Source organism: Sorex araneus, chromosome 2, assembly GCF_027595985.1.
Source record: "Sorex araneus isolate mSorAra2 chromosome 2, mSorAra2.pri, whole genome shotgun sequence".
Classification (NCBI taxonomy): Eukaryota; Metazoa; Chordata; class Mammalia; order Eulipotyphla; family Soricidae; genus Sorex; species Sorex araneus.
This window is the reverse complement of record NC_073303.1, coordinates 306,378,389-306,404,687: the sequence shown is the minus strand read 5'-3', so window position 1 is coordinate 306,404,687 and position 26,299 is coordinate 306,378,389. Positions and strand designations below refer to the sequence as shown.

Below are 26,299 nucleotides of genomic sequence, written 5' to 3'. Positions count from 1 at the left end.
AAGAAAAGGAAAGAAAATCATATTCTCTAACCATAGTCAGAACTCTTTTAAAGAATATACAAGAAGCTTTTGTCCCAATTACGTTACAATAGCTGCCAAGAACTTCAATGTTTATTTCAAACTTGAAAACAAAGACTTTCTTGAGGAGAGCGTTGGGACCGAACAAGTAAACTGACTTAAAGAAGTGTTTGTTTAAAACAAAATGATAAGGCCAGAGTGATAGCACAGTGGGAATTATACTGCCAAGAGTAATTTTTAGGTGCAGAGCCAGGAGTCACCCCTGAACATCGCCAGGTGTGGCCCAAAACAAACAAACTAAATTATAGTGGAAAGCAAACTGTTTTGAAGTGACATACTTGGCCATCAAAATGTAAATGTTTTTGAGAATCGTCCATATTGTTTTCCAGAAGGGCTGAACCAAGTACCAGAAGGTTGACTCCATGGCTTGGAGGCTGGCCTCACATTCTGGGGAAAGGGCAACTCAGAGAAGGGATCACCAACTATAATGTAGTCGAAGGCCATGTGGGGGAAGGGAGTTGTGGGCTGAATGAGGGCTAGAGACTGAGCACAGTGGCCACTCAACACCTTTATTGCAAACCACAACAACTAATTAGAGAGAGAGAACAGAAGGGAATGCCCTGCCACAGTGGCAGGGTGGGGTGGGGGGAGATGGGATTGGGGAGGGTGGGAGGGATGCTGGGTTTACTGGTGGTGGAGAATGGGCACTGGTGAAGGGATGGGTTCCCGAACTTTGTATGAGGGAAGCATAAGCACAAAAGTGTATAAATCTGTAACTGTACCCTCACGGTGATTCACTAATTAAAAATAAATTAATTAAAAATAAATAAATAAATGAATGAATTTAAAAAAATGTAAATGTTACTCTCTAGGTTTCATTGAGACTGAAACCAAAACAGTTCCACTGTTCAGTTATCAACAGAGTATATTTATGTGGGTTTTAAAGTTTATTTGGCCAAACAGTATTTACCTCTAAAAAAATCACATATGGGTCGTATGTCTTTCATATTCCTGCTGTTAACTTACCTAAAGTTGCCAGAACTAAGACAACTGAGTACATGTTTGACTCAAGCTTGGCCAGAGTTGTTGACACTGAGAGCAGTTCCACCTATCATTCAGTCACATTAAGCTTGAAAAGCTCCTTCTACGAGGCAGCTCTCCCATCTCAGAATTTTGCACTTGCTGCTTTCTCTTTCTAGAAAACCCTTCCTTCCCAACTGCCTAGTGAGCTGCTTCCTATCCTTCACACTCAGATCAATCAGTCATTCCTGGGCTCTCTTAGGAGTACAAGAAAGCCGAGTCCTCAACTCAGTCCCCACAGTGCACCCGGCAAACCCAATTATCGTCATCATCATCATCATCATCATCATCATCATCACGTTGATCGTCGATTTTCTCGAGCGGTCTCAGTAATGTCTCCATTCATCCTAGCCCCGAGATTTTAGAAGCCTCTCTTTACTCGTCCTTCCCAACAAGCTCCCTGTGGCGTATTCATATGCCAAAACCAGTAACAATGATGGCTCTCATTCCCCTGACCCTGAAAGAGCTTACACTGCAGCACCACCATTGGAAAGGACAAACCCAATTATAACATTAAAAATGTCACAAATGCAACAATGCAACTCTCATTCTGCATGTTTTGTTGCAATTATCAACTTGGTTTTTCCAAACTGGAATGTGTAGACTTCAAGGCTCCTGCTGTAGCTGGCATATTCTAGATCAGAGGTTCCCAAACTTTGGCCTTCTGCCTCCTTTTCAAAAGAAAAAAAGTTGCTAAACTCCCCCTTGGAAATCTGTCTTCTTAAGCACACAAGAAGGAAGTGACATTCACCCCACCACCACCCACACCAGGCCACACACACACAGCTACAACAGAAGCTACCATACACCCCACCACCCAGATTATTATAGTGCCTGGGGTAGCACCAACCACTTTGGGAATCACTGTTCAGGATGATCAGTAGAAAAAAAGTTTAAAGGGGCTAGAGAGAGAGTACAGTGGGTAGGCCACTGGCCATTTGGAGGCAACCTGGGTTCGCTCCTTGGAACTCTATATGGTCTCCGGAGCTTGCTAGGAGTGAGCCCTGAGTGCAGAGCAAAGAGTAAGCCCTAAGCACTGCCGGGTGTGCCCAACAAACAAAAATGCTGAAAACACAGTGCACTTGATTTTGGTTATGCCCCTTTCTTTCCCTGTGTTGTTGCGATTACTGGGGATGGCACACACGGGGCAGCAATCCTGGCATCTTGATGTGGAGCCCTGGGGATCCTAAACAGCAGTGCTGCTGGGGTCATGCTTCACTCGCTTAGGGAAGCGCAGGGGTGGGGGGAGGCGGGTGGTCAAACTCAGGGACTCATGCTCTCAAGGCAAGCTCTTGGCCTCAGCTTTGCCACGGAGCTACTTGGGCATCTTGACACTTGGTACTTTAAAGAACAAGGAGTGAGTCCTTCGCAAACAGAGAAAGGAACAGTTGGAGCAGCTCATTTAACACTAAACATTCCCATTTTATTGCCAGGTCTACTAAAATAGCCTCACTTGCCATTTCTAAAACCTAAAAGTACTAAGGAGATGGGGAGTGAGTAAGTGGCGTACAGACTTTCAGCTACTAACAACACCTAAATGAAAGTCCAACATTCTAAGTCTTTATAGTTCTGATCTGCCAACCAGAGTTTAAAAAGCTGAGCACAGGCTTTACATGCAGGAGGCATGGACCACACCCCAGCACCACATGGTCCCCAACCCGCTCCCACCAGCACAGATCCTGATATAGTAGTCCCTGAAACCCACTGGGTGTGGCCCAAAGTCTCTGCCCCATCCCTAAAAGGCCAAGCCACTAAAATTCTGATTTTCCCAAAATAAGACTATGCTGTTAGGAAATTATGCTACCTGTTTGTAGAGTAATTTTTTTTATTTGGGTCACACCTGGCAATGCATAGGGGTTACTCCTGGCTCTGCACTCAGGAATTACCCCTGGCGGTGCTCAGGGGACCATATGGGATGCTGGGAATCGAACCCAGGTCTGCCGTTTGCAAGGCAAATGCCCTACCCACTGTTCTACAGCTCCAGCCCCCTGTAGAGTAATTTAAAGTCACTTTAAAACAGTTTCCTTCAAAATGAACAGAAACTTTACCAAGGAAGAGATACGAATGGCCAAAAGGCACATGAAAAAATGCTCTACATCACTAATCGTCAGAGAGATGCAGATCAAAACAACCATGAGATACCACCTCACACCACAGAGACTAGCACACATCCAAAAGAACAAAAGCAACTGCTGTTGGAGAGGATGTGGGGAGAAAGGGACCCTTCTACACTGCTGGTGGGAATGCCGGCTAGTTCAGCCCTTTTGGAAAACAGTATGGACGATTCTCAAAAAACTAGAGGTTGAGCTCCCATTTGACCCAGCAATACCACTGCTGGGAATATATCCCAGAAAAGCCAAAAAGTATAGTCGAAGTGACATATGCACTTATATGTTCACTGCAGCACTGTTTACAATAGCCAGAATCTGGAAAAAACCGAGTGCCCTAGAACAGATGACTGGTTGAAGAAACTCTGGTACATCTATACAATGGAATACTATGCAGCTGTTAGAAAAAATGAGGTCATGATGTTTGCATATAAGTGGATCAACATGGAAAGTATCATGCTAAGTGAAATGAGTCAGAAAGAGAGAGACAGACATAGAAAGATTGCACTCATCTGTGGAATATAGAATAATAGACTATAAGACTAATGCCCAAGAATAGTAGAAATAAGTACCAGGAGGTTGTCTCCATGGCTTGGAGGCTGGTCTCTCATTCTGGGTAACTCAGGGAAGGGAACACCAAGTAAAATGTGGTTGGAGGTCATGTGGGGGAAGGGTGATGTGGGCCGAATACAGACTAGAGACTGAACACAATGGCCACTCAACACCTTTATTGCAAACCACAACACCTAATCAGAGAGAGAGAACAAAAGGGAATACCCTGCCATAGTGGCAGGGTGGGGTGGGGGGAGATGGGACTGGGGAGGGGGGGAGGGATGTTGGGTTTACTGGTGGTGAAGAATGGGCACTGGTGAAGGGATGGGTTATCGAACTTTGTATGGGGGAAACATGAGCACAAAGATGTATGGATCTGTAACTGTACACTCAGGATGACTCTCTAAAAATAAACTAATAAAAAAAGTTTCCTTCAAGTACGTAGACAATTATAATTATTTTTGTTTCATTCAAGATATATACATATACATTGTATTATATTATGTGTATCATGAGAGAAAAGAAAATAATTATAATTGGTCATGTGTGCACGTGTGTGTGTCTGTGTGTGTATGTGTGTGTGTGTGTGTGTGTGTGTGTGTGTGTGTGTGTGTATGATGGGGTAGGCCACACACAGTAGTGCTCAGGGCTTACTTCTGTGCTCAGGAATCACTCCTAGCATGGCTCAGGGGACCATATGGGGTGCCAAAGATTGAACCTGGGTCGACTGAATACAAGAAAAGCACTCTTACCACTGTACTATCTGCCCAGCAACTCAAGACATATGTTTATTTTTTTATATATATATAGAGGCCGTATCTCATGATGCTGGAGTGACAGAGATCAAACTTAGGACTCACATATGTTGAGCATGAGCTTTACACACAGGTAGGGCATTTGCCTTGCACAAGGCCAACCTGGGTTCAATTCCCAGCATCCCATATGGTCCCCCGAGCACCACCAGGAGTAATTCCTGAGTGCAGAGCCAGGAGCAACCCCTGAGCATTGCCGCGTGTGACCCAAAAAGCTTAAAAAAAAAACCAGCAAGAGCTTTAACATGAGCTAATCTCCCCTACCCCAAATTCATACTTAAACGTGCTTCCACATAATTTAGGAAACTTTTTGCTGCCAAGGGCCATTGAATATTTATAGCATCATTCACGTGCCCTACAGTAAAGGCAGATGGGCCATGACAGCTGGTGAGAAGCATATATGTTTGTCCCGTCATGTACCAGGGATTTCCAAGGTCTTAGATAGTCCATAGCCAGATGTTGTCCACTCTTTATATAGATAAACAACCAACATAAACTTAAAGTCAATTTCTTGACCTTTCCCCTTTGCTTTGAATTTTTTAATATACTAAATAATCATATCCCAAAGACTACTTTATATATTTACATAAAACTGGTCCATAAGTAATAAAACTGTTTGGTCCATCAGTAGCCCCCATTTCAGATTTAAAGCATAGCTATAAAGCATATTTTGGATATTTCCTGCCACAAAGAATGGCTCAATATTGGCACTGACCAAGTCAAAACATTACTTTGGCAGACATCCTTGAAACTGTACCAACAAAGAGGCGACAGGTTGAGAATCTAAAGTGTAAAAGTCACAGTTGCCATGGAGTACATCTTGTGGCCGAGATACTGATAAATCAGGCAGTTCCTTAGGCTCTTAGGAAACCACAACACAGCTGACCACGCCCTTCGGGTGGTCTCCTCTTTGGTCTCTGCTATTCTATTTCTTCATATTTCCTGTCCGCTGACTCCTCGGTCTCCAATGCTGGCCAAACAACTCTTCTTAGGCAACAGTTTCCTATTGGGATTTCAAACCTTTAGGGGATTTCAACAAACATTGCCCTGCCAACAGTGTTTTTTCTACTTCCTTCATTTTTTCGTAAGCAAGTATGTGTCATATATTTTGGTATAGGGTTGTAGCCCCGGGAAAGCCAGTGACTGTGTGTTATGTGAGTCCCAGGGCCCAGTCCCTGACTGCTCAATTAATAAATGATAGATACAAAAGTTTTTTTCATTCTTGAACTGAATATAACTGTTTTCCAAACTGTAGAAGTCAACGTTCCATTTTCCACAGTCATAGGCCAGATCTCTGGACCCAAATGATGGAACCCAAAGCCTTGAGCTAATCCAAAGTCCTTTGTTGGGGAAACACTAATTCAATTTTCAAGCACTTCTTCAGTTACTTTCATGTTGTGGCGAAACAGTCCTTTGAGATAAAATTCAAGTAAAGAACTTTAATAGACATAAAACCAAAAGACATACACAGAATATGCCTTATCTACTCTTCGGGTGACATAGTTTTCTAAAACAACTGATACCTTTTCAAAACCTGGTGATATTTGTTATAGACAAAGTAATAACCTAAGGGATGTGCAATTTTAGCACAGAGCAACTAGCTCCAGAGCCAGACTACTACATTAGAATCATAGCTCTGTACATATAATTTGAACAAATTACTTAACTTCTCTATTCCTCAGTGTCTTCATTCATGATGCAGGAATTATAGCAGAACTTACCATACAGAGCTGTTAAACAAATTGAGTTAATATGCATGTAAACTATTTATAACTATAAATTATGATGATGATGGTTCAAATACTGAGTGAGAGAATCATTAAAATAGGTTAGGAACTCCAAAACTTTTTTCTTTTTTGCTTTTTGGATCACACCTGGTGATGCTCTGGGGTTACTCCTGGCTCTGCGCTCAAAAATTATTACTGGCGGTGCTCAGGGGACCATATGGGATATCAGGGATCAAACCCGGGCTGGCCACATGGAAGGCAAATTCCTGTCCTGCTGTACTATTGCGCCAGCCCCCTCCAAAACATTGTAGACTAGATTTTAAACTATGGTTTTACTTCCTGTTAGATATCAAGCATTGTGCTAATTATATATATTGTTTGTATAAATATTTGTATCCAATCCATATAACAAGCCTTGAGGAAGGCATTGTATGACCTCACTTTCATAGATAGAAAAATGAAGACTAGAAAAGCAAAGCAACCCAAAGTATTGTTTAACTTAGTGTTAAAGATAGGCCTGGAACCCAACAGCTTAAGCCTATAGGAAGCCAAAAATTCAGAAACACATCTGTATAGAAATCCACAAATCTGAGAAAAGTAGCAGAGTGACAAGAGTAATAGTGAAATGAAAAACATAAAAGACAGTTCATCACTATTGAAATACTATTATATAAAATATAAAAATAAGGGCAGAGCCTGGCAAGCTCTCCATGGTGTATTCCATGTGCCAAATACAGTAACAATGATGGGTCTCATTCCCCTTACCCTGAAAGAGCCTCCAATGCAGCACTGCTTGGAAGAATGAGTAAAGAGAGGCCTCTAAAATCTCAGGGCTAGGACAAATGGAGGAGTTACTTGCGCCTGCTCAAGCAAATCGATGATGAACGGGATGACAGTGATACAATGATAAAAACAAGGGCTGAGAATACGGATGAGCTCTAAGGGATTGTAGTAAGTGAAACATGTCGGAAGAAGAAGGAAAATATCTAACGATCTCATTCCTATGTGGTATGTATAAAAATAAAAGCAAAAATATGAACAATATCTAATGACGATACTCTCTTGAAATTCAAATGCAGAATTCAGGTTACTGAGGCAGGCAGAGATGGAGGGAAGAAGAGACAGACTGAAGTGACACTAGGACAGCAGTGAAGGGTATTGGGCACTATAGTGGAAGGACAGTAATTTTGTACACCATAAACATGCATTAAACACAACTATAGCCATGTTCCCTCAACTATAATAAAAATCGATAACTGAAAGCTGCATTAAATGTTTTCTTAGGTGTTTGGTTCCTTTTCAAGTGCTTTTACATATTACTTAATGACACCAACTCACTTAATAGAAAGAGAGAAAATCAAAACTCAGGTTAAATATACAGATGATGGTTACATAGTTTGTATAGCCTGGGGTCTAGACACGGGTCTCTCTGATTTCAAAATCCATAATCTTCAGTACTGCGAAAATGTTCCCCTAAATAGCGGTATCATGAAGTCTTCTTTGTAAGATGAGAACCTTGTGAATCACTTCAATTTCAGTCTCACAGTAGGTTTTTCTTTTAGATTCAAAATTTACATCAATAGAGTAGGAATCCTGAAACATTTTACAGTCAAAAAAAAAGAGTCACAAATGGAGATGAAGAGTATTATATTTGAGAAGTAAGTCAGAAAAATAAATACCGGATGATTTCATTCATCCGTGGTAAATAGAGAAATAAGTCAGGGAATGGACAATATAAAATGTTGACAAGCCCTCCGCCTTGGATTACAAAACAGAGATTACCAAGCAGTGGGGGGAAGGGTGAGGGGAAGAAAGAGGATGACTCGAGATGACAGAGGGTCAGCGGTGGAAGGTGTTGGTACTTTGAAGGTGCTGAGGTACAGTCACTGCATACATCAAAACCATGAACTTAAACTTTATTGTAACTGCTGTATTAGAGTTGTTGCTTAAATAATAATAATAATTCTTTTTAAAAGGGGGAATTTCAGGGCCTGAGAGATAGTATACAAGATAAAGCACTTCCTTGTGTGTTAGCTGTTTTTGGATCCTTTGTACCACATAGGATCTGCTGAGCGCTCCAGGGCTCACTTCTGAGCACAGAGCCAGAAATAGCCCCTAAGCATCGCCAGGTTTAGCCACCACGCCCCAACAAATAAAAAGATAGATTAAGTAAAAAGGAAGTTAAATAACACTAAAATAGAGAATTTTAAAATCGAGAATTTCTAGGGCTGGGAATGTGGCTCAGCAATAGCCCACAGCCTCCAGCATGTATAAGGCCTGTTAGGGCCCCAGCATGACAGAAAATAAAATAAAATCCTGTTTAACCCTGTTGAACTCAGCATCTCCCATTCTTTTAATCATGGAAAACTTTTTTTTATTTTATTGAATCACCGTGAGATAGTTACAAGCTTTCATGTTTGAGTTACAATCACACAATGATCCGTCCACCATCCGTCCACCAGTGTACATTCCCCACCACCGATATCCCGGTTTTACCCCCCTTTCCCACCCTCCCCCTGCATCCATGGCAGACAATATTCCCCATACCCTCTCTCTATTTGGGGGCATTATGGTTCCCTAAATTATAACTATTTAACACGCTCCTTCCTTCTGCATGTGATGCTTTGTTCATGCTACTAATGCAGAGTATTTCCAAGTGGCAGGGACAGAGTGGGAACAGAGCGGGGGGAAACTTACAAGTCAAACAGAAAGCTGTGGGACAAGAGGAAAAGGGCCATGGAGTCCACAAAACCTGACTTCCAGCCAGCATTGCCAGGCAATCATGTGGCTGAGAAAGTTAAGTAAAGTTAAGCAAATTTAACTTTGCTGAGTTTTCATTTCCTTTCCTACAAAAAGAGGAACTGAGCTCTTTCAAAAGCTGGAGGTGGATTATTATTCAGCAAGTGAAATCGTTATTGTGTAGAAACTCTTCTATCAATATGTTCAAATTAAAAGCAGATAATATTTGGGTTGGGGATGTGGCTCACTGGAATACTGGCCTTGCCTCGCACTGCGTAACCCAAGCACCCAGCTAGGAACAGCACAGCCAGGCATCATCCCCAAAACCAAAGACAATGAATAGTGGTGGGTAAATACTACAGGGGTTGAGATGCATTCCTTGCATGTTGCCAACTCTGGTTGAGTCGCTGTATCACATGGTCCTTTATTTACTATCAGGTGTGGCCCCAGAGCACTACCGGGTTTGCCCCAGCACACCTCTCAACAAAAGATCACTTTTTCTCCTTTTTATGGTGGGTTGTGTTCATCAAGAGGGATGGGGGAGCTGAGGATCTCTCCTGGGGATCCTCAGCCAACCTGGCTAGTGGTTCAATGAGGATGAAGTTGCTGATCAAACCTGGTTAACTGCATAGACGACAAGCATTTAACTCCCTCTCCAGTCCCCAAGAGAAACTTTTAAAAGAAGAATTAACATGTTTTACTAAGAAAGCAAGCAAGTGCTCAAATTTGTTTCTCACTAACAAGGAAGAATTAAGTCATGAAAATGAAAATGGCTGAAACCTTGAGACAGAGTGACCTTTTCTTAGAGTTGATGCATAACCTAAGAATTATTGATAGAAATATCACACGTGTTAGAAAAAGTAGACTTCAGCATGATCAAAGGGGAAAAATCACTTGCATCCCAGGATAAGGACAATATTATAGGATACGAAGCGCAGAAAAGGGTTTCTCAAATTAATTTCTCATGGAGCATTCATCAATTATCCATTAGAAAGGAAGAGGTAGACTCTTGTAAAGATTTTCAGAAGCCTACTTGCAAAAAGATGTGTAGAGAAAGAAATGTAAATCACTACACATTAAAACACAAGAATAATCTGCAATAATCTGATGAGGAAACTGGAAGCCCAGAAACCATGGAGGATTGCACCCCCTCTCCCAAAATTGCAAAGGTTAACAAAAAGCCATTTTATGTAAGTTTAGTCTCCAATGCAGATGATAGCAGGGATGCTCCTTGGACAAATGAGCCAACATGGGCTGGAGCGATAGTACAGCAGGTAGGGCGTTTACCTTGCACACAGCCGACCTGGGTTCAATCCCCAGCATCCCATATGGTACCCCAAACACCACCAGGTGTAATTCCTGAGTGCAGAGCCAGAAATAACCTCTGAGCATCACTGGGTGTGACCCCCCCCCCAAAAAATGAGCCAACACAGCAGATTGAAAGCTAAATCATGAGTCATGAGCTTTCCCACATGCCTGGTGCAGTTGCAAGGGGCTAGTCAGATGGAACACCAGAGACAAAATGGGGCAGATGCCACTGTGAGAGCTCGCATTCAGAGTAGAATGGCCTAGGAGTGAGTGCACAAAATTAGGAGTCCAAGAATTTCTATTCCAGTCATTATTTTCCCAGTTGAACTAATCAAGTATAATCTTGGGGAATGTCACTGAGCTTTCCTGAACCTCAGTTTCCTCTCTTGACACATGTCAAGGACTACTACAAATTAACTGTTTCTATGCAACCAAACTCCTAGGTACAACCTGGAATGCTGCGTCCTGTGCAAGTAAAATCCTATGTAAAACCTGGAGGGTAAGGAAGATATACTTACAAGTCCGGTTCTTCAGGATCTTATTTCTCTCCAAACCAACCTTCTTTGCTGTTCACTACTGTCTCCTTCATGTCTTCTTGGTAGGATTCCCCTCATTCCTAACACATCCATTCTCTCTCCTCACCTCTCCCCTCCACTGCCATCCTCTTCCTTGCCCCCACTCCTCTTCTTCTTTCTCTCTCCCCAGCTCCCAATCCCTCTTTCCCCTTCCACACTCTCACCTCCTACCTGGATTACTGTTTCCTACATGGACTTTTGCTTTCCTATACTCTCTGAAACTTTAGTTCCCACAAGGAAATCCTACAACACAGACTTGACTGTCATGTCCCCTGCTAAAAATCTTTCAGGGATATTTCTTGATCTTTATTTTTTCTCCTAGCTTCCTTTCGCCCTCAACTCTCTGACTTCGGAGCTTTATGCTCCAATCAGACTAAACCATTTGAGTTCTTTAGGCATAACTTTCTCTCTCACTGGAATGTTCCTCTGGCAGGAACAGACCCCGTTCACCTTCCTTTCTCCCCCCATCTTCTCTTCACCTTTCACTCAGCTACCACCTAGCACAAAGGCTGTACACTCTTGAGCTTGGGGTAAGATAGGCTGGAGTTAAATCATGACTCCACCTTTTATAAGCAGTGCGACATTTTTAAAATGCAGAAGTAAACATAGGTTTATGATATATAGCTTTCCAGTGTGCAGTGGTAGAATTTGAAATCTATACGTCCTACATTAGTCTATGGTGGAGGATGGAAGCTGTGTTGTCTTGAAGAAGTTGTTCTTTTTGCATTATTATGCTGCCTTTGTAATAACAGAAGGAAACTAAGAACACACACCTTATAGAATTGTAACAGATTAAACAAATTTTATGCATAATACAAAGCAAAGTATGTAGCACAGAAAAACGCTCACTTGAGCAAGTCCTCATGAGCATCATTTCATTACAAACTTCATGAGATAAAAGCAATTTCAACTGGCACAAAATAGTGTTATTTAAGGACTTGTTTTCTTCTGCTTTATTTCACATAACAACTTGCAGTTTTTAAGAACCAATTGAAGATGATGTTAAGGAGTTTCTGTACACACTTCATTATCTTACTATAAGCATTCAATCTTGATAACTCACTATGAAAGGAAAACGGGCCCTGCATTCGGCTCAGGCCTGGGCCAAATGTCCTTCCGAAGTTCCTACAACAGTTCACAAATGGTTCTATCATAACTCTTCCTCTGTCATTCAGGTGCATACTCAAACTATCAGTAGTTACCAAGTAGTTCGTTTATCTCCCTTCACTCAACTGCAAACTCCTCAAAATTAGGTGTCTTTCATTTTTGCTTCACCAGTCCTAGCACTGGCACTCAGTTTTTATTCAGAGAATGATGCCTTCCAAGGGGTAAGATTTTAATTTCCTTCTGGAAACACTGAAAAACAGATTGTCAAAGTTTCGTGAGATGACACATTTTAGATTAGGTACAGAATCTAGTAGGTTTATTACATGGAGTTCAATTACCTTTTCTAATTATTGATAAATAAGAAGTGGTAGTTCCCATATGGTTGCAATTAGCAGTAAAAGTAAACATATGCTCACTATTTAAGAAGTAGTAATTGTGCATTAATTAATAGAACACTTAAAAATTAATTCACTCTTGGGCAGTCTCGGGCCGGGGCTGGAGCTCGGGCTCCGGCCGAGATTCGACCCGGGTGGCCATGCCTTTGCACAGCCGCGTGGCTGAGGAACGAGCAGGATCCAGAGCAGCTATATGACTTGGGGTTCCAGCGAGTGCTTGCAACCATGTATCCAGACTGTGAACTAAGCTTTTGCTCCATGCTGCTCCAGGAAGGGAAATGATTCAATTTCCAACTTAAATCTCCCTGGACTTAATTACTAAAATACAGAAATTGTCCACGCGACTTTTTATCTCTTCATTCTCATCAGTGGAAAACTAATTATCAAATATTTCCTTGTCAATAGAGCTGTATTCTTGGGGGATAAATTCCAACAAAAATAGTGAGTCTGTGTTGAAACTCCAACAACCATAGTGAGTTTTGTGTTGAAATATGGAATGTAATCAAGTTAAAGAGAAAAGGAAGTGAAATTTATCAGTTACACAGGGGGGTTTGGGGGTGAGGGGGGATGCATACTGGGTTTTTTGTTTTGTTTTTGTTTTTGTTTTTATTGATGGTGGAATATGGGCACTGGTGAAGGAACGGGTGTTTGAGCATTGTATAACTGAGACATAAGCCTGAGAACTTTGTAACTTTCCACATGGTGATTCAATAAAATAAATTTAAAAAAAATTAATTCACTCTTACAATCTCACAGAAATGTCTTTAGATCAAGTTCAGGTAGGTCACATGTTTAAAATAGAATACCATACCAAAAAGAAACTAATGATATTAACATTTCTGTGCATAGGGCTATATATGTAGAGTCCTTGGGGGAAAAAAACTAGAAACTATAAATAGGTATTATTTTATATACTTGGAAGCTGAATCTCCACTGTCAGGAATATTTAATGTTCACTGGATCCATGAGTGCTATCTATAGAGACCAACTCAAATAAACTCAACTGTCAAAATTAATACAGATTAAACTCTGTCCCTGAAGCCATTTTTTAAAAAATTTTACTGAATCACTGTAAGATGGTTACAAGCTTTCATGTTTGGGTTACAATCACACAATGATCAAACACCCATCCCTCCACCAGTGCACATTCTCCACCATCAATATCCCCGGTATACCTCCCCCTTCCCACCCTCCCCCTGCCTCCATGGCAGACAATATTCCCCATACTCTCTGCTTTGGGGCATATGGCTTGCAATACAGACACTGAGAGGTCATCATGTTTGGTTCAGTATCTAGTTTCAGCACACATTTCCCATCCCAACTGATTCCTCCAGCCATCATTTTCTTAGTGATCCCTTCTCTATTTCATCTGCCTTCTCTCCTCCGTTCATGACGCAGGCCTGAAGCCATTCTTAAGGTCACTAGTTCTGCTGCCAGGTAGTCAAAGATAAGTTAAAATAAAATAAGCTAAAATTTATTGGAGATTAATACAGTGGGTAAGTTGCTTGCTTTACACATGGTCTACCTGGGGTTTGATCTGCCGCACTGCCTATGTCACCAGAGCCCCACCAGGAGTGATCTCTGAGGACAGGCCAGAAGTAAGCCCTCAGCACAGCCAGGTGTGGCCAAAAAAAAAAAAGAAAGAAAGAAAGAAAATAAAGGGTAGGGAGTGAGGGGGCATGGGGTGTAGGGGGTAAAGTGCTTACCTTGCATGCTGCCACCAAGCCCCATCAGAATTGATTTCTGAGTGCAGACGCAAAATAAAGCCCTAATCACCACTGGGTGTGACAAAACTGTAGCACTGTAGCACTGTCGTCTCGTTGTTAATCAATTTGTTCGAGCGGGCACCAGTAATGTCTCCATTGTGAGACTTGTTATTACTATTTTTGGCATATCGAATATGCCACGGGTAGCTTGCCAGGCTCTGCCATGCAGGCAGGATACTCTCACTAGCTTGCCGGGCTCTCCGAGAGGGAAGGAGGAATCGAACCTAGGTTGACCGCGTGCAAGGCAAATGCCCTATCCGCTGTGCTATCGCTCCAGTCCAAAAAGGAAAGAAAAATATGTAATGGGGACTGAGGACGTGGCTCTTCAAAAAAGTATTTGTCTTGTATATGTGAAGTCCTGGGTTTGATTCCTAACCACCAGAAAGAAGGGTAGGATGGAAGGTGGGGTACTGGAGAGATAGCACAGAGGTAGGGTGCTTGGGTTGTACCAGGGCAAACTAGGTTGGATCTCTAATACCACATATAGTTCCCGGAACACAGCCAAGAGGCCAGGAGTGATTCCTGAGTGCAGATCCAAAAGTAAGCCCTGAGCACCTCCAGGTGTGGCCCCCAAATTACATATGTATACACACACATATCATTGGTGAAATCTGTAATTTACATCTAGAAACACGTACCACAGCAAGTCTGGAAGGAAGTAGACACAATTTAATGCTTTCAAGTGAACTGACTTGGTTCTGAAAATAAGGGTTAGCAGGTGGAATCTCTGTGCGATGTTCAGCTGAGCTATCGCTAAACCACACCCCACAGCCCTAAGGCACTTCATGCTCAGAGAATCCAGGCGAGGTCATTTTAGACGACAACAAGTATGGGGCATTTTAGCAGAAAAATGTTGTTTGACTAGTCCAAAAGCACAACATTCAACAGATATACCAAATTGAACTTATTTTTCAAAAACTGCTATCAAAGGGAGAGAGAATTAGTAAGTGGGGGATGAGAAAGACATGGGAAGTTCTTGCTCTGACCTCCTTGAGCTACCATTATTATTAGCTTTAGTCACCATCTTTATCACCCCTCTAAACTGCACATTACCTCTTCCTCTTGTGAGCTTCTGTAATTATACCTCGTCTGCGATACCCATTAGCTCCCACCTTTTTAATAGCTATGTTTTAACATGGTGTCTTCTTCCTTCTTATATGTTGCATTTTCTTTAGAGCGTTCCTCCTCAATTTCACATAGTAGGCTTTCAATCCACATTACATCTGAGTGCCTGAGCATACCATTGTGGTAACTATGTTAAGAGATAAAACATGCTTTTTCTATTTTGTTTTTTATTTATTTCTCCATTAGCCTATACCTTTGATATGTTTGTGAAGCCTATTTTTGTTTCCAATTTTTTAAAAACATGTCTTTTGGGGACCCGTACATGGCAGTCGCTCAGGAGTCACTCCTAATGGTGTCCAGGGAACCATATGTGGCGAGTGAATTAGGGCTGACCACACGCAAAGCATATTCCTTACTCATGAACTATCTCTGCGAACCCTAAATATGCTTTTGAAAAACAGAATCTGCTTTTCTTCCTAGAATAATTAGACCCTAATAATAAATTAAATATTAATCACACTGATACATAGCACTGTAGCACTGTTGTCCCATTGTTCATCGATTTGCTCGAGTAACATTTCCATTGTAAGATTTATTAACTGTGTTTGGCATATTGAATATGCCACAGGTAGCTTGCCAGGCTCTGCCGTGAGGGTGGGATACTCTAGGTAGCTTGCCTGATATATGTAGATATATATATACAAATACATACACATATATGCTCACATCAGTTCTATCAGAAAAAAATCTATAGGAGAGGCAGGAAGATCGTTCCACATGCTGCTGTGTGTATGCTTTGCATGCAGAAGGTGTAGGTTAGAGCCCTGGTAGCCCTGAGCACATTATCAGGTATGTCCCATCCCCAAAAACATTTACAAAAGGAGACTTGAATATCCAAAGGAAAGGGTGATTTTAGGACTTGGGCTTGATCTCAGGCATTTCACAAACAAAAAATATACATACCAAAATTTTAATAATGTATTACAAATTCACTGTCAGATAATTGAAGATACAATCTTATAAGCCAGAAAAAGTTCCTATATTATAATTCCTATTGTACAATTATGCATATAGATGTATAGGAATTTGTTATGACATATAGATATCAAAAAGAATGCAGCTTTGTAGAATAATATGCAGCTTTGTAGAATTATCTCAACATGCAGAATTACTCTATTGTATGTCTTTAAACATTATTTTACAAACTAATGTTCATCACTACCCAAATTCTAAAATATGAGTATACCTTATTGTTCTTTTGTTTTTATCTTTTTAATAGTGCTAAAAAGGAAAAAAGAGAAAGAAAGGAAACGTCTGTCAATTGTTCCTCTTAGTCTCACAAATAGCAATGTCTTTGAACCAGCTAGACAGCAATTCTGATGATATATAAAGATGTTATAATTATTCTTCTATTCATGATTACTTAACTTCAGCTAGAAAGGTAATGGGTCAAAGAATAAGTATGTGTCTGTGACTTCTGATGGGCATTGATATGGTTGGAACAACGAGATAGCACAAAAGATATTGCACTGTCCCCTAATCAAGGCTTGGTGTGTGCCCAGCACTGCCTGCCAGCACCACACCCCCCTACCAAACACACACACACACAACAGAAACAAACAATGGTTATAATTTGCATGTTCTTCTATAATTCACACATTTCTCAGTTTCTTTCCCTGAACTGGAAATTTGTTGTTTTGTTTGGGACCCACACCATGTGGTGCTCAGGGGCTGTTCCTGGCTCTGTGCTCATGAGTGACCCCTTGCTGAGCTCAGGGACCATCTGTGGTATGTCGGGGATTCAAATCTGAGCTCTGGTCCCTCAACTGCATCAGAAGAAAACGCCATACCTCCTGTACTAGCTCTCTAGCTCCTAAAAATGCCATTATTTTTTTTTCCGCTCACATGGTATTTTGAAACCAGTCTTCAGAATTTCCCTAAATTCCCCTCTTTGTCTCTTTAGTTTCCTGCTACCCTTCTCTTAAATCTAAACCTGTCACTCCACTTGTTGGCCCTTCCCAGACCAACTTTTGTTTGTGCTTCTCCACTGCTCAAATATTGCGATAGCTTTGCTATGACGGTGAAAATTGCCTAGCTAGTATTTTATCCCCTTAGTCTCTTAGAGACAAAGTATCAACCAACTAATCCGATAATTAATCCATGACAATGTAAGAGGGCTCATCTGACAAACATGCAAACAAAATAATTTGCTCAGCATAAGAAATATAGAAAATCTATTCCCAATAATGCATTTTGTTCAACTTAGCAGCACAAAGGTTCTCAGATTCTTCTCTGCACATTAATTCACCTGGGGCTGCTTTAAAATCATGAATGCACATCAGGGCCAGGAAGACTGCTCCATTGGAAGCCTGCCTCATGAGCTGGGGGAGAAGGACGCTGGGATAGAGATAGGGATCACTAAGTCAATGATGGGTGGAGGGATTGTTTGGGATGGGAGATGTGTGCTGAAAGTAGATAAAGGATCAAACGTGATGGCCTCTCAAAACGTAGGTATATTGAAAACCATAATGCCCAAAAGGAGAGAGAGAATATGGGGTAAATTGTCTGCCATGGAGGCAGGGAGAGGGTTGGGATGAGGGGGGATACTGAGGACATTCATCATCATCATCATCATCATCATCATCATCATCATCATCATTGGTGGTGCAAAATGTGCACTGGTGGAAGGATGGGTGTTCAATCATCATATGACTGAAACTCAAATATAAAAGCTTTGTAACTGTATCTCACAGTGATTTAATAAAAGTATTTTAAAAATCATAAATGCCTTTGGGCAGTGGTTCTCAATGTTGATTGTATACAGGCATATTCTGAACAGAATGAGAAATACTGAAGCCTTGATCCCACCCACAGAGATGATTCTGATATAATATTAGAAAGGTATTAAGAATTTTAAAAGCTCCCCAGATGATTTAGGTAAGAAGGAAAGTTTAAGAACTTCTGCCTCAAAGGGCTAGGCCTAATAGTAGAGCAAATGTTCCTAATTTCTTTCCACTCATGACCCCTTTCCTTTGAAAAATAAATGTATTGGGCCGAAGCAATAGCACAGTGGGTAGGGCGTTTGCCTTGCACGCGGCTGACCCAGGTTCGATCCCCGGCATCCCATATGGTCCCCCAAGCACTGCCAGGAGCAATTCCTGAGTGCAAAGCCAGGAGTAACCCCTGAGCATCGCTGGGTGTGACCCAAAAAGAAAAAAAAAGGAAAAATAAATGTATTTATGTATGTTAAGTCACTGTGATTTACAAAGTTGCTCATAACAAGAGTTGCTTCAGGCATACAATGTTCCAACACTAATCCGGCAACCAGTGTGACCTTTCCTTCACCAATGTCTCTACATTCCCTCTCAACTTGGCAGGCAGGCACATACAAATTCATTTCATAATACCTGCTCCAACAAAACTTACAGGGATGGAAGTTGAAATACCAGACCATAAATCAATAAAAGTTATGACCTTTTTTCACCCGAGAAATTTTTGTACCACTGCAGGTATGTAGGTATATAAATATAGGTGTTAAAAATAAAACACTCACTAATAATAGGTCATGAATACATTTATTTTAAAAAGCCACACACACAATCAATAGGACCCCATCAGAGGTCATAACATACAATTTTGAAAACTGGGTGAAGGAGCACCTAGCTGCTCTGCGGGCATAAGGACCCAAGTTTGATACCCAGCACATGCATAAAGCCACTGCCAACCCAATGCACAGTGGAGTGTTGGTCCAGTCTCTAGCTAGCACTGCAACAAAGTATGAGCATCAGAAATCACAGCAACTACAAGGGCTGGAAAGCGGGCGAAAAATACAAATGCCTGGCGAAGAGAAAGTACTGCAAGCGAGGCACTTGCCTTGCTTCAATCCCCAGCACTCCACATGCTCCCCTGAGCTCATCAGGAGTGATCCCTGAGTGCAGAACCAGGAGTAATCCCTGAGTACTGCAGGGTGTGGCCCCCAAACAAAACAAACCAAGAAGTCCTTGAGCCTAAAGGGATATCTCAATGGGCTGAGCACATACAGGAGGTCTGTGCTTGGTTCCTGGCAGCACATGGTCCCCTGAACACTGCTGGCCCCTACCTCCAAGCACCAGATGTCTTCAAACACTTCCTCTGAACGTATCTTAAGAGACTTGGACCAACTCAGTATGTAGTGTAACTTGGGCGTTACGATCTTACAGAGTTCCCTAAGTGATTTGAATATTGCACCTGTGGCTCAGATGCGCCTGACTCTAAGCTGCTGCCACAGTTACAGCGGCTGGACCCCACTGCCTCATGACTAAGCTCCACAGAGAGGCCAAACTGCTGAAATACCAGGTTTTCCTGGCTGATGCTTTTCTGGGCCTTCTCAGAGTCAGGGCGGGCAACCGCCCACCAACTCCCACAATTCCCCAAGTCCTGGAAGCCACACCCACATTCCCCTACCACCACCATGTATACTCACTGCCCAGTTAAATATTCTGGAGTGGGCGACATCCCCAAACTCTACAATACTAACATTCCAGTGGGCGCACAGCAGACTGGATGGGAATGTAACGTAGAAGCCAACTAAGCTCAATGAACAAAAACATTAACAGGAGGCTCAACTAGCTACAATAACTTAGTAAACCCTCAGACAAGGACTCAACGTTTCCATGATTAGATACAACAATTTTCACAAATTTTCTTTAACTGAAGTATTTTTTGATTGTTCTACTAGCCATTTCATTGTAAAGAACAATATAAAATTAATTCTTTGTTCCTGTTATAGGGACAGGCAAGTGGGGTGGTTGGAAAATGAGGACGATGGTGCAGGGAAAGTGACAGTGACGGTGATGCTGGGATTGGTTGTTGGGATACTCAATGCCTGTAACAAAGGCATCATGAACAACTTTGTAAACCATGGTACTTAAATAAAGTGGTGGTGGGGGGAGAAAGATTCTAAGCAATTTTTCTCTAAAGAGCCCCAACATGAAAAGTGCAATGAATGTTATCTGAACACTCTGACTCATTTGCACAAAATCAGAGATTAAAAAAAAAATCTGGAGGGATAACGCTTTCAATGGCAAAAATATGAAAGTATCGTAGTCCTTGATGACAGATGCTTCATTAAGCAGCCCATGTACAAAAGTTGCTACAATTGCTCATGTAATGAAGTTACAAAACTATTTAGTTACTTAAACTAAATGAGTTGGACATCTTTATGCCATGCCATTTAGTGGCTGCTCCCTAGGCTTCAAGGAGAAAAATAACCTCTAATTCATACTTTCAACAAAGTTAGCAACCTCACAGATAGTTCCTACAACTCAGAATGGACCTTCGAGATGACTCTCAGAAGAATAAGGGCAAGTTCCAGCCATTTAAATACATTCCTAAACCTCATAACAAACAGACAAGGGAGTTGTTAATCCAGTTCTTTATGGAAAACAGCATCAGAAAAAGTCAAGAAATGGCCTAATCTTGCAGCTAGAAAGTTGCCTGGCAGGGATGGGACTAAGGGACACATAAGTTAAACAGCCAAACTCTTTTCTACTTACAACGACCCAAGCCACAATACCCTTTCACCAAAACAAACTAGTTATACTGGTGAATTGTTACTGGGCTGATAATTCTCCCGTGCAGTGTGAGTGATCTGTTATTTCAAAATTCTATTCTCAGCCATGAGAATAGAATTTCTGTACAAAACCACTCCCTGGACACGTGGTTGTCTCACCTGCGCAGGTGACTTCACTTGATACCTATTATCATCTTCAAAACCCAAGGAGGTCACATTGTCGAGGACCCTGGCATCCAAGGCCTTGCCACAGAGAGAGTAGCAGCCTGACTGGAGAAGAAAGACTCCACAAATAATAAGGGTAGACTTCATTAGCCATCTGAAAACTAATTAGAATCTCTGTGGCCAACAAATCTGCTTCATTCTCTTTTTTTCCCCAGTTTCTTTGTTTTATTTTTATGTATGTGTCTTGGCTGTGCTTGTTTGTCTGAGGGCCATATTCAGTAGTGCTCAGGGATCACTCCTGGCAGCGCTCAGGGAACAATATGTATTGCCAGGGATCCAAACCAGGGTTGACCTTGTGCAAAACAAGCGCCTTACCCCCTGTTCTATGCTCAAGCCCACTTTCTTTTTTTCTTATTAGTCATCACTGTAGAAGGCCACTAAAGCCACCTAGATAAGTGCCAGTATCCCCCAGAGTCCTTCACTGTCTTTCTTGGAAGCAGTGCTAGAGAAGGGGTTGGTCATTCTATTCTTCTACCATCTCAACATGCTAATGGGGATGGGAGAGAGAATCCATAGCTTCAATAGACCTTTCCTGAGAGAGAACAGAGGATGTGACGGTGGAGCATGTATAGCTGGGTTCAAGAAAAGAAAATCTCTGCTAGAAACAGACTCTAACACCCTAAAGAGTTTTGTTTTTTTTTTTAAATGGGATAAAGCCTCAATGACTATGCAATCCTCTAGATAATTGAAACGGATAAGGAAGCACAAACACAACATCAACCTTCTCGAAAAATCATGGTTCATTTTCGTCTTATCTTTCTCTAACCATTCCTGAGAAGGGGGATGTGGGGTGAATGAAAATTACAGATTAGAGACCAAGGTTGGGGGAAGAAAGAGAAATTGTTGCGGAGTACGGTTAGTTTAGATAGATGGTAGGTGGCTCAGAAATACTATTTAGGCATAAGGTCATAACACACGTGGCTGCGGGTGGCTCTGGAATTTTTTGATTCCACTAGCAATAATATCTCTCTCCATAGAACAAGCCAGAGAGTTCCATCTTCCTATGGATGCAGGAAGAGAAGTGCTCGGGCAAGATACAGTAGTGGGAAATGTTATCCAGCGAGGTAAAGAGGATCTTGGTTTAGGAAGTGTAGCCAAGGACATAAAATTAGGGCTGCAGGGCAGAGAGAAAATAAACACATTATGCAAACGCTGGCCACCGCCGCCTCCAGAGCTTCTGCTATAGGCCTTCTTCGCCAGAGCTGTGAGTGCCCAAGCTTGCCCGGAATGGGAGGTCTGCGAGGCTTCTCCGGGGGCCCTGCCCGCTGCCCCCCAGCCGAGAGCTCGGGTCACAGGACTTTGGAAGCCCGCCCGCCCGTGCCCGCTCGCGCTACGCTTTTAAGGTGGCTGCAAAGCCCAAACCGAAAGTCTGTATTTTTTCCCCCCCAAACACCTTCCTAAAACATTTAACTCCCTCTCTGCCGGCCTCTCCAGGAGAGCGAGGTTAACAAAATGCACAAGATCTATTTTTTTTTTTTCCTTTTCGTTTGGTTGACGTTACCGCAGAGAAAGCAGGCTGAGATGAGCGGGTGACGGGGGGGACGCGGGGGAAGGGGTTACAGGTTAGACGAACTGTTAAAACTGTTGTCAAATTGCAGGCACGTCACCAACGCACACCCCGAGGCACAGCTGTGCCTCCTCCGTCACCGGCGCACACCCCGAGCCGCAGATCTAGCCCGATGCTCTCACAGAGGAGGGGACTGCGACACCCTGACAACGCCAGGCTGATCCACCTTAAAAAGCGACCGCCGCGCTGCCCGCGTCCCCGTGGGTCGCGGTGCGGAAATTCTGTCGCCCCCCCCCCCCACCCCTTTCCAGGACCGCTGAACAGGGACCCCGAGAATGGGCGCCGGGCGGCGGCTCACCACTTGCTGTGCGCTCCGGAAAGTGGCGTCCAGCAGCATCAGCTTCCAGGGGTCCGACACGGAGCCGGGCAGGGGGATGTAGACGTAATAGGCGGCGAGCGCCACCAGGGCGGTGAGGAGCACGCAGGAGGACCGCATCCCGGCCCGGCCCGGCCCGCCCGCGGACTGGCGACAGGGAAGGGGCGATGCCACCCGAAGACCGCCGGCAAGTTTCTGCCACAGCCGCTCATTCACCGGTTTCTTATGAGCCCCGCAGCCAATCAGCGGCGGCGTCGGGAGGAAGTCGGAGCGCTGACGTGCCCCCTCTGCTGTGTCCTTGCGAAGTGCTTGCAGACGCTCCAGGTTGGAGAAGGCGCGGGGCACTGCACAGCGGACTCTGGAGGACGCAGGTCTGTACTGCACGCCTGGGACCCAGGATTCTCATGCAGGAATGTCTCCCAGGGAAGCCTGCGGAATCTCACTGTGATCATTCTATCCAAAGCACGTGGGCCCTTCCGAGTGAAAATGAAGATGATGAGAAAGACAAAAATCGTATCTTCTAAGGCTAGATTTACAGTGAAATCCCAACTGATGGATGGTACAATCAGATAACAGACTCTGATAACTTAAGCAATAACAAGTCGGTAGGACATCTATGACTCAAGACTTGGCTTCCATATCTATTGTCTAATAAGAGGAACCATTTTTCTATGCCACAGACTTTTGGTGAGGGAAAGGCTGGTTCCAGAGTTAGGATCAGTGAAGCACAAGATGAATCTGTTGTGCTAAGATTAAAAAAAAAAAAATGTTGGCTGGTCTGAAGGACAGTAGCATCACTTGGAGAGTCTCCCATTGGCTAAAGACAGATAATGTTAGCAACAAAATAAATCATATTAGGATCAGAGACTGCTTTGACAGGCTGAATCAAGGCTTTGTTGCTGGAGGCTCAGATTAGATATCTCCTGGGAACCTGGTGCGAGTGACCGCAACATAGCGACAGCATAGCTCCCAAGCCTAATATTAATGGATATAACTAGGTGAATAAGACAAAAGTCTGTATTACTATAAATGAATAAATTAATAGGTAAATGGTATCTTAGAATATATTCAGTGAATCAATGGTTATATAAAAACATTTGAATTACGTTTCTAGCTAAAACAATGGGAAAATCTATCTTTTTTCAGTCCCAAATTTTTTGGATTACTATAGTTTTATAATATAATTTAAGGGTGTGAAGAGAAAAGCTTCCCACCTTCCTTTTTTCTAGGATTGCTTTGGCTCTTCATGGGGTTTATTGCTTTATAAATAGTTTGGCAGTGTAGAACCAAAGTGATAGTACTACAGGTAGGGTGCTTACTTTGCATGCAATCAACCCATGTTTGATCCCTGGCACCCTATACACACATACAAATACACACATACACCAGGATCCACCAGGAATGATCCCTGAGCACATAACTGGGAGTAATCCTGAATACTACCAACGATGGTCAAAAAAACAACAACAACAAAATTTCAACAGTTGTTTTGTCTTTAAAAAATGTTTTCTTGGGGCTGGAGCGATAACACAGCGGGTAGGGCGTTTGCCTTGCACGCCGCCAACCCGGGTTCAAATCCCAGCATCCCATATGGTCCCCTGAGCACAGCCAGAGGTAATTCCTGAGTGCAGAGCCAGGAGTAACCCCTGTGCATCGCCGGGTGTGACCCAAAAAGCAAAAAAAAAAAAATGTTTTCTTTATGGGAACTGCATTAAATCTGTATAGTGTTTTGGATAGAATTGTCATTTTGACCCTGTTAATCCTTCTAATACATAAGCATAGGATATGTTTTCATTTCCTTATGTCTTCTTTTATTTGTTTTAGTAATGACACATAATTTTCCTTAAAAAGATTTTCACCTCTCTTAAGATGATTCCCAGGTGTTTGATTTTTTAAATGCAATTGTGAATGAGATAGTATAAAAATTTTTTTCTCTTTCATTACATTTTTTATATATAGGAATGTCATGGATTTCTGTTTGCTGATTTTGTAGGCTGCTACTTTCCTGTATGTGTTTATTGTTTTCAGATTTTTTGTCGAGTCTTTAAGGTTTTCTAATTATAATATTGGGTCATCTGTGAATAGTGATGATTTGGATTTTTTTTTTTGGTTGTTGTGCTATATCCAGCAATGCTCAGAGCTTATTCCTGAATCTGTGCTCAGGTATCACTCCCGCTAGAACTCGGGGTATATTATATAGGGTGCAAGCCATCATAAGTTGGCTAAAAGCAAAACAAGCTTCCTACCTGCTAGACTTTCTCCAGACCCTCATTTTACTTATTTTTCAATCTGGATCTCTTTACTATTCTTTCCTTGCCTGACAATGACATCCAATGTGGCAAGGACATCCAGTACTATATTGAATAATAATGATGAGAGTTCACAACCGTGTCTTGTGCCTGATCTTAGTGGGAAGAATTTCAGTTTTTCACTAATCACTGTGATGTTACATGTGAGTTCAAGGTAAAAACTGCCACAAACTATATTTAGGAAGGCTTTATCTCCTCTATCTCCATTCTAGCTAGAGTTTTTATCATGGGTATTTATCCTGTCAAATACTTTCTATGCATCTAGTAATAAGATAAGACTTTCCCCCTATTTATATGGTATATTACATCAACTGACTTGCAGCTCTAGTCATGGTGTATGATTCTTTTGACATATTGTTAAATTAAGCTTGTTAGTATTTTGTTGAGGATCTTTGAATCTATATTCATCAGGGAATTAGGTCTTATCATTTTCTTTGATTTTTAGTGATGTCTCTGGTTTTGGCACTGCACTGGAAATCACACATGGTGTCAAGAATCCCAGACAGCAGGGTCCTGGGATCACTCGTGGACATGTGGGGCACTGTTGGAGAATTGGACTCACTGGCCTCTCTCACCTCAGCCTGCAGCCTGCAAGCCAGGAACTTTTGCCACTGAGCCTTCCCTGCCCCCCCCACCCCTCTCTCTCATATATATATAAATATATATATCACATATATACACACATATATATATTTGCTTCTAACATAACACTAAACAGAAATATATATAATAAAGTTAGAAGATAATCTTTATACTTAGGTCGAAATAATTCTATATAGAGAGAATACATATTATATATCACTACTAGATTGCTTAAATACAACTTGCTTTTAGGTCATCTTAAAATTATTATTTTATCTTATACATGAGCTGGAGCCATAGCCCAGTGGTTAGGGCGTTTGCCTTGCATGCAGCCAGCCAGAGTTCGATTCCTCCGCCCCTCTCGGAGAACCTGGCAAACTACTGAGAGTATCCCATCTGTATGGCAGAGCCTGGCAAGCTATCCATGGCATATTTAATATGGCAAAAACAGTAACAACAAGTCTCAAAAAGGAGATGATACTGGTTCCCAATCGAGC

At 42.2% G+C, this 26,299-nt stretch overlaps 1 protein-coding gene across 1 annotated transcript in view; it reads right to left on the bottom strand.

Moving 5' to 3' along the window:
- NCEH1 (neutral cholesterol ester hydrolase 1) overlaps positions 1-23,165 on the bottom strand; it is an 89,082-nt gene extending 65,917 nt beyond the window's left edge. The window contains exon 1 of the mRNA XM_004603104.2: positions 22,894-23,165. Within this exon, the coding sequence (XP_004603161.2) occupies positions 22,894-23,031 (138 nt within the window). The 5' untranslated portion in view covers positions 23,032-23,165. The remainder of the gene's footprint in view (positions 1-22,893) is intronic.
- Between the last annotated feature and the right edge of the window lie 3,134 nt (positions 23,166-26,299).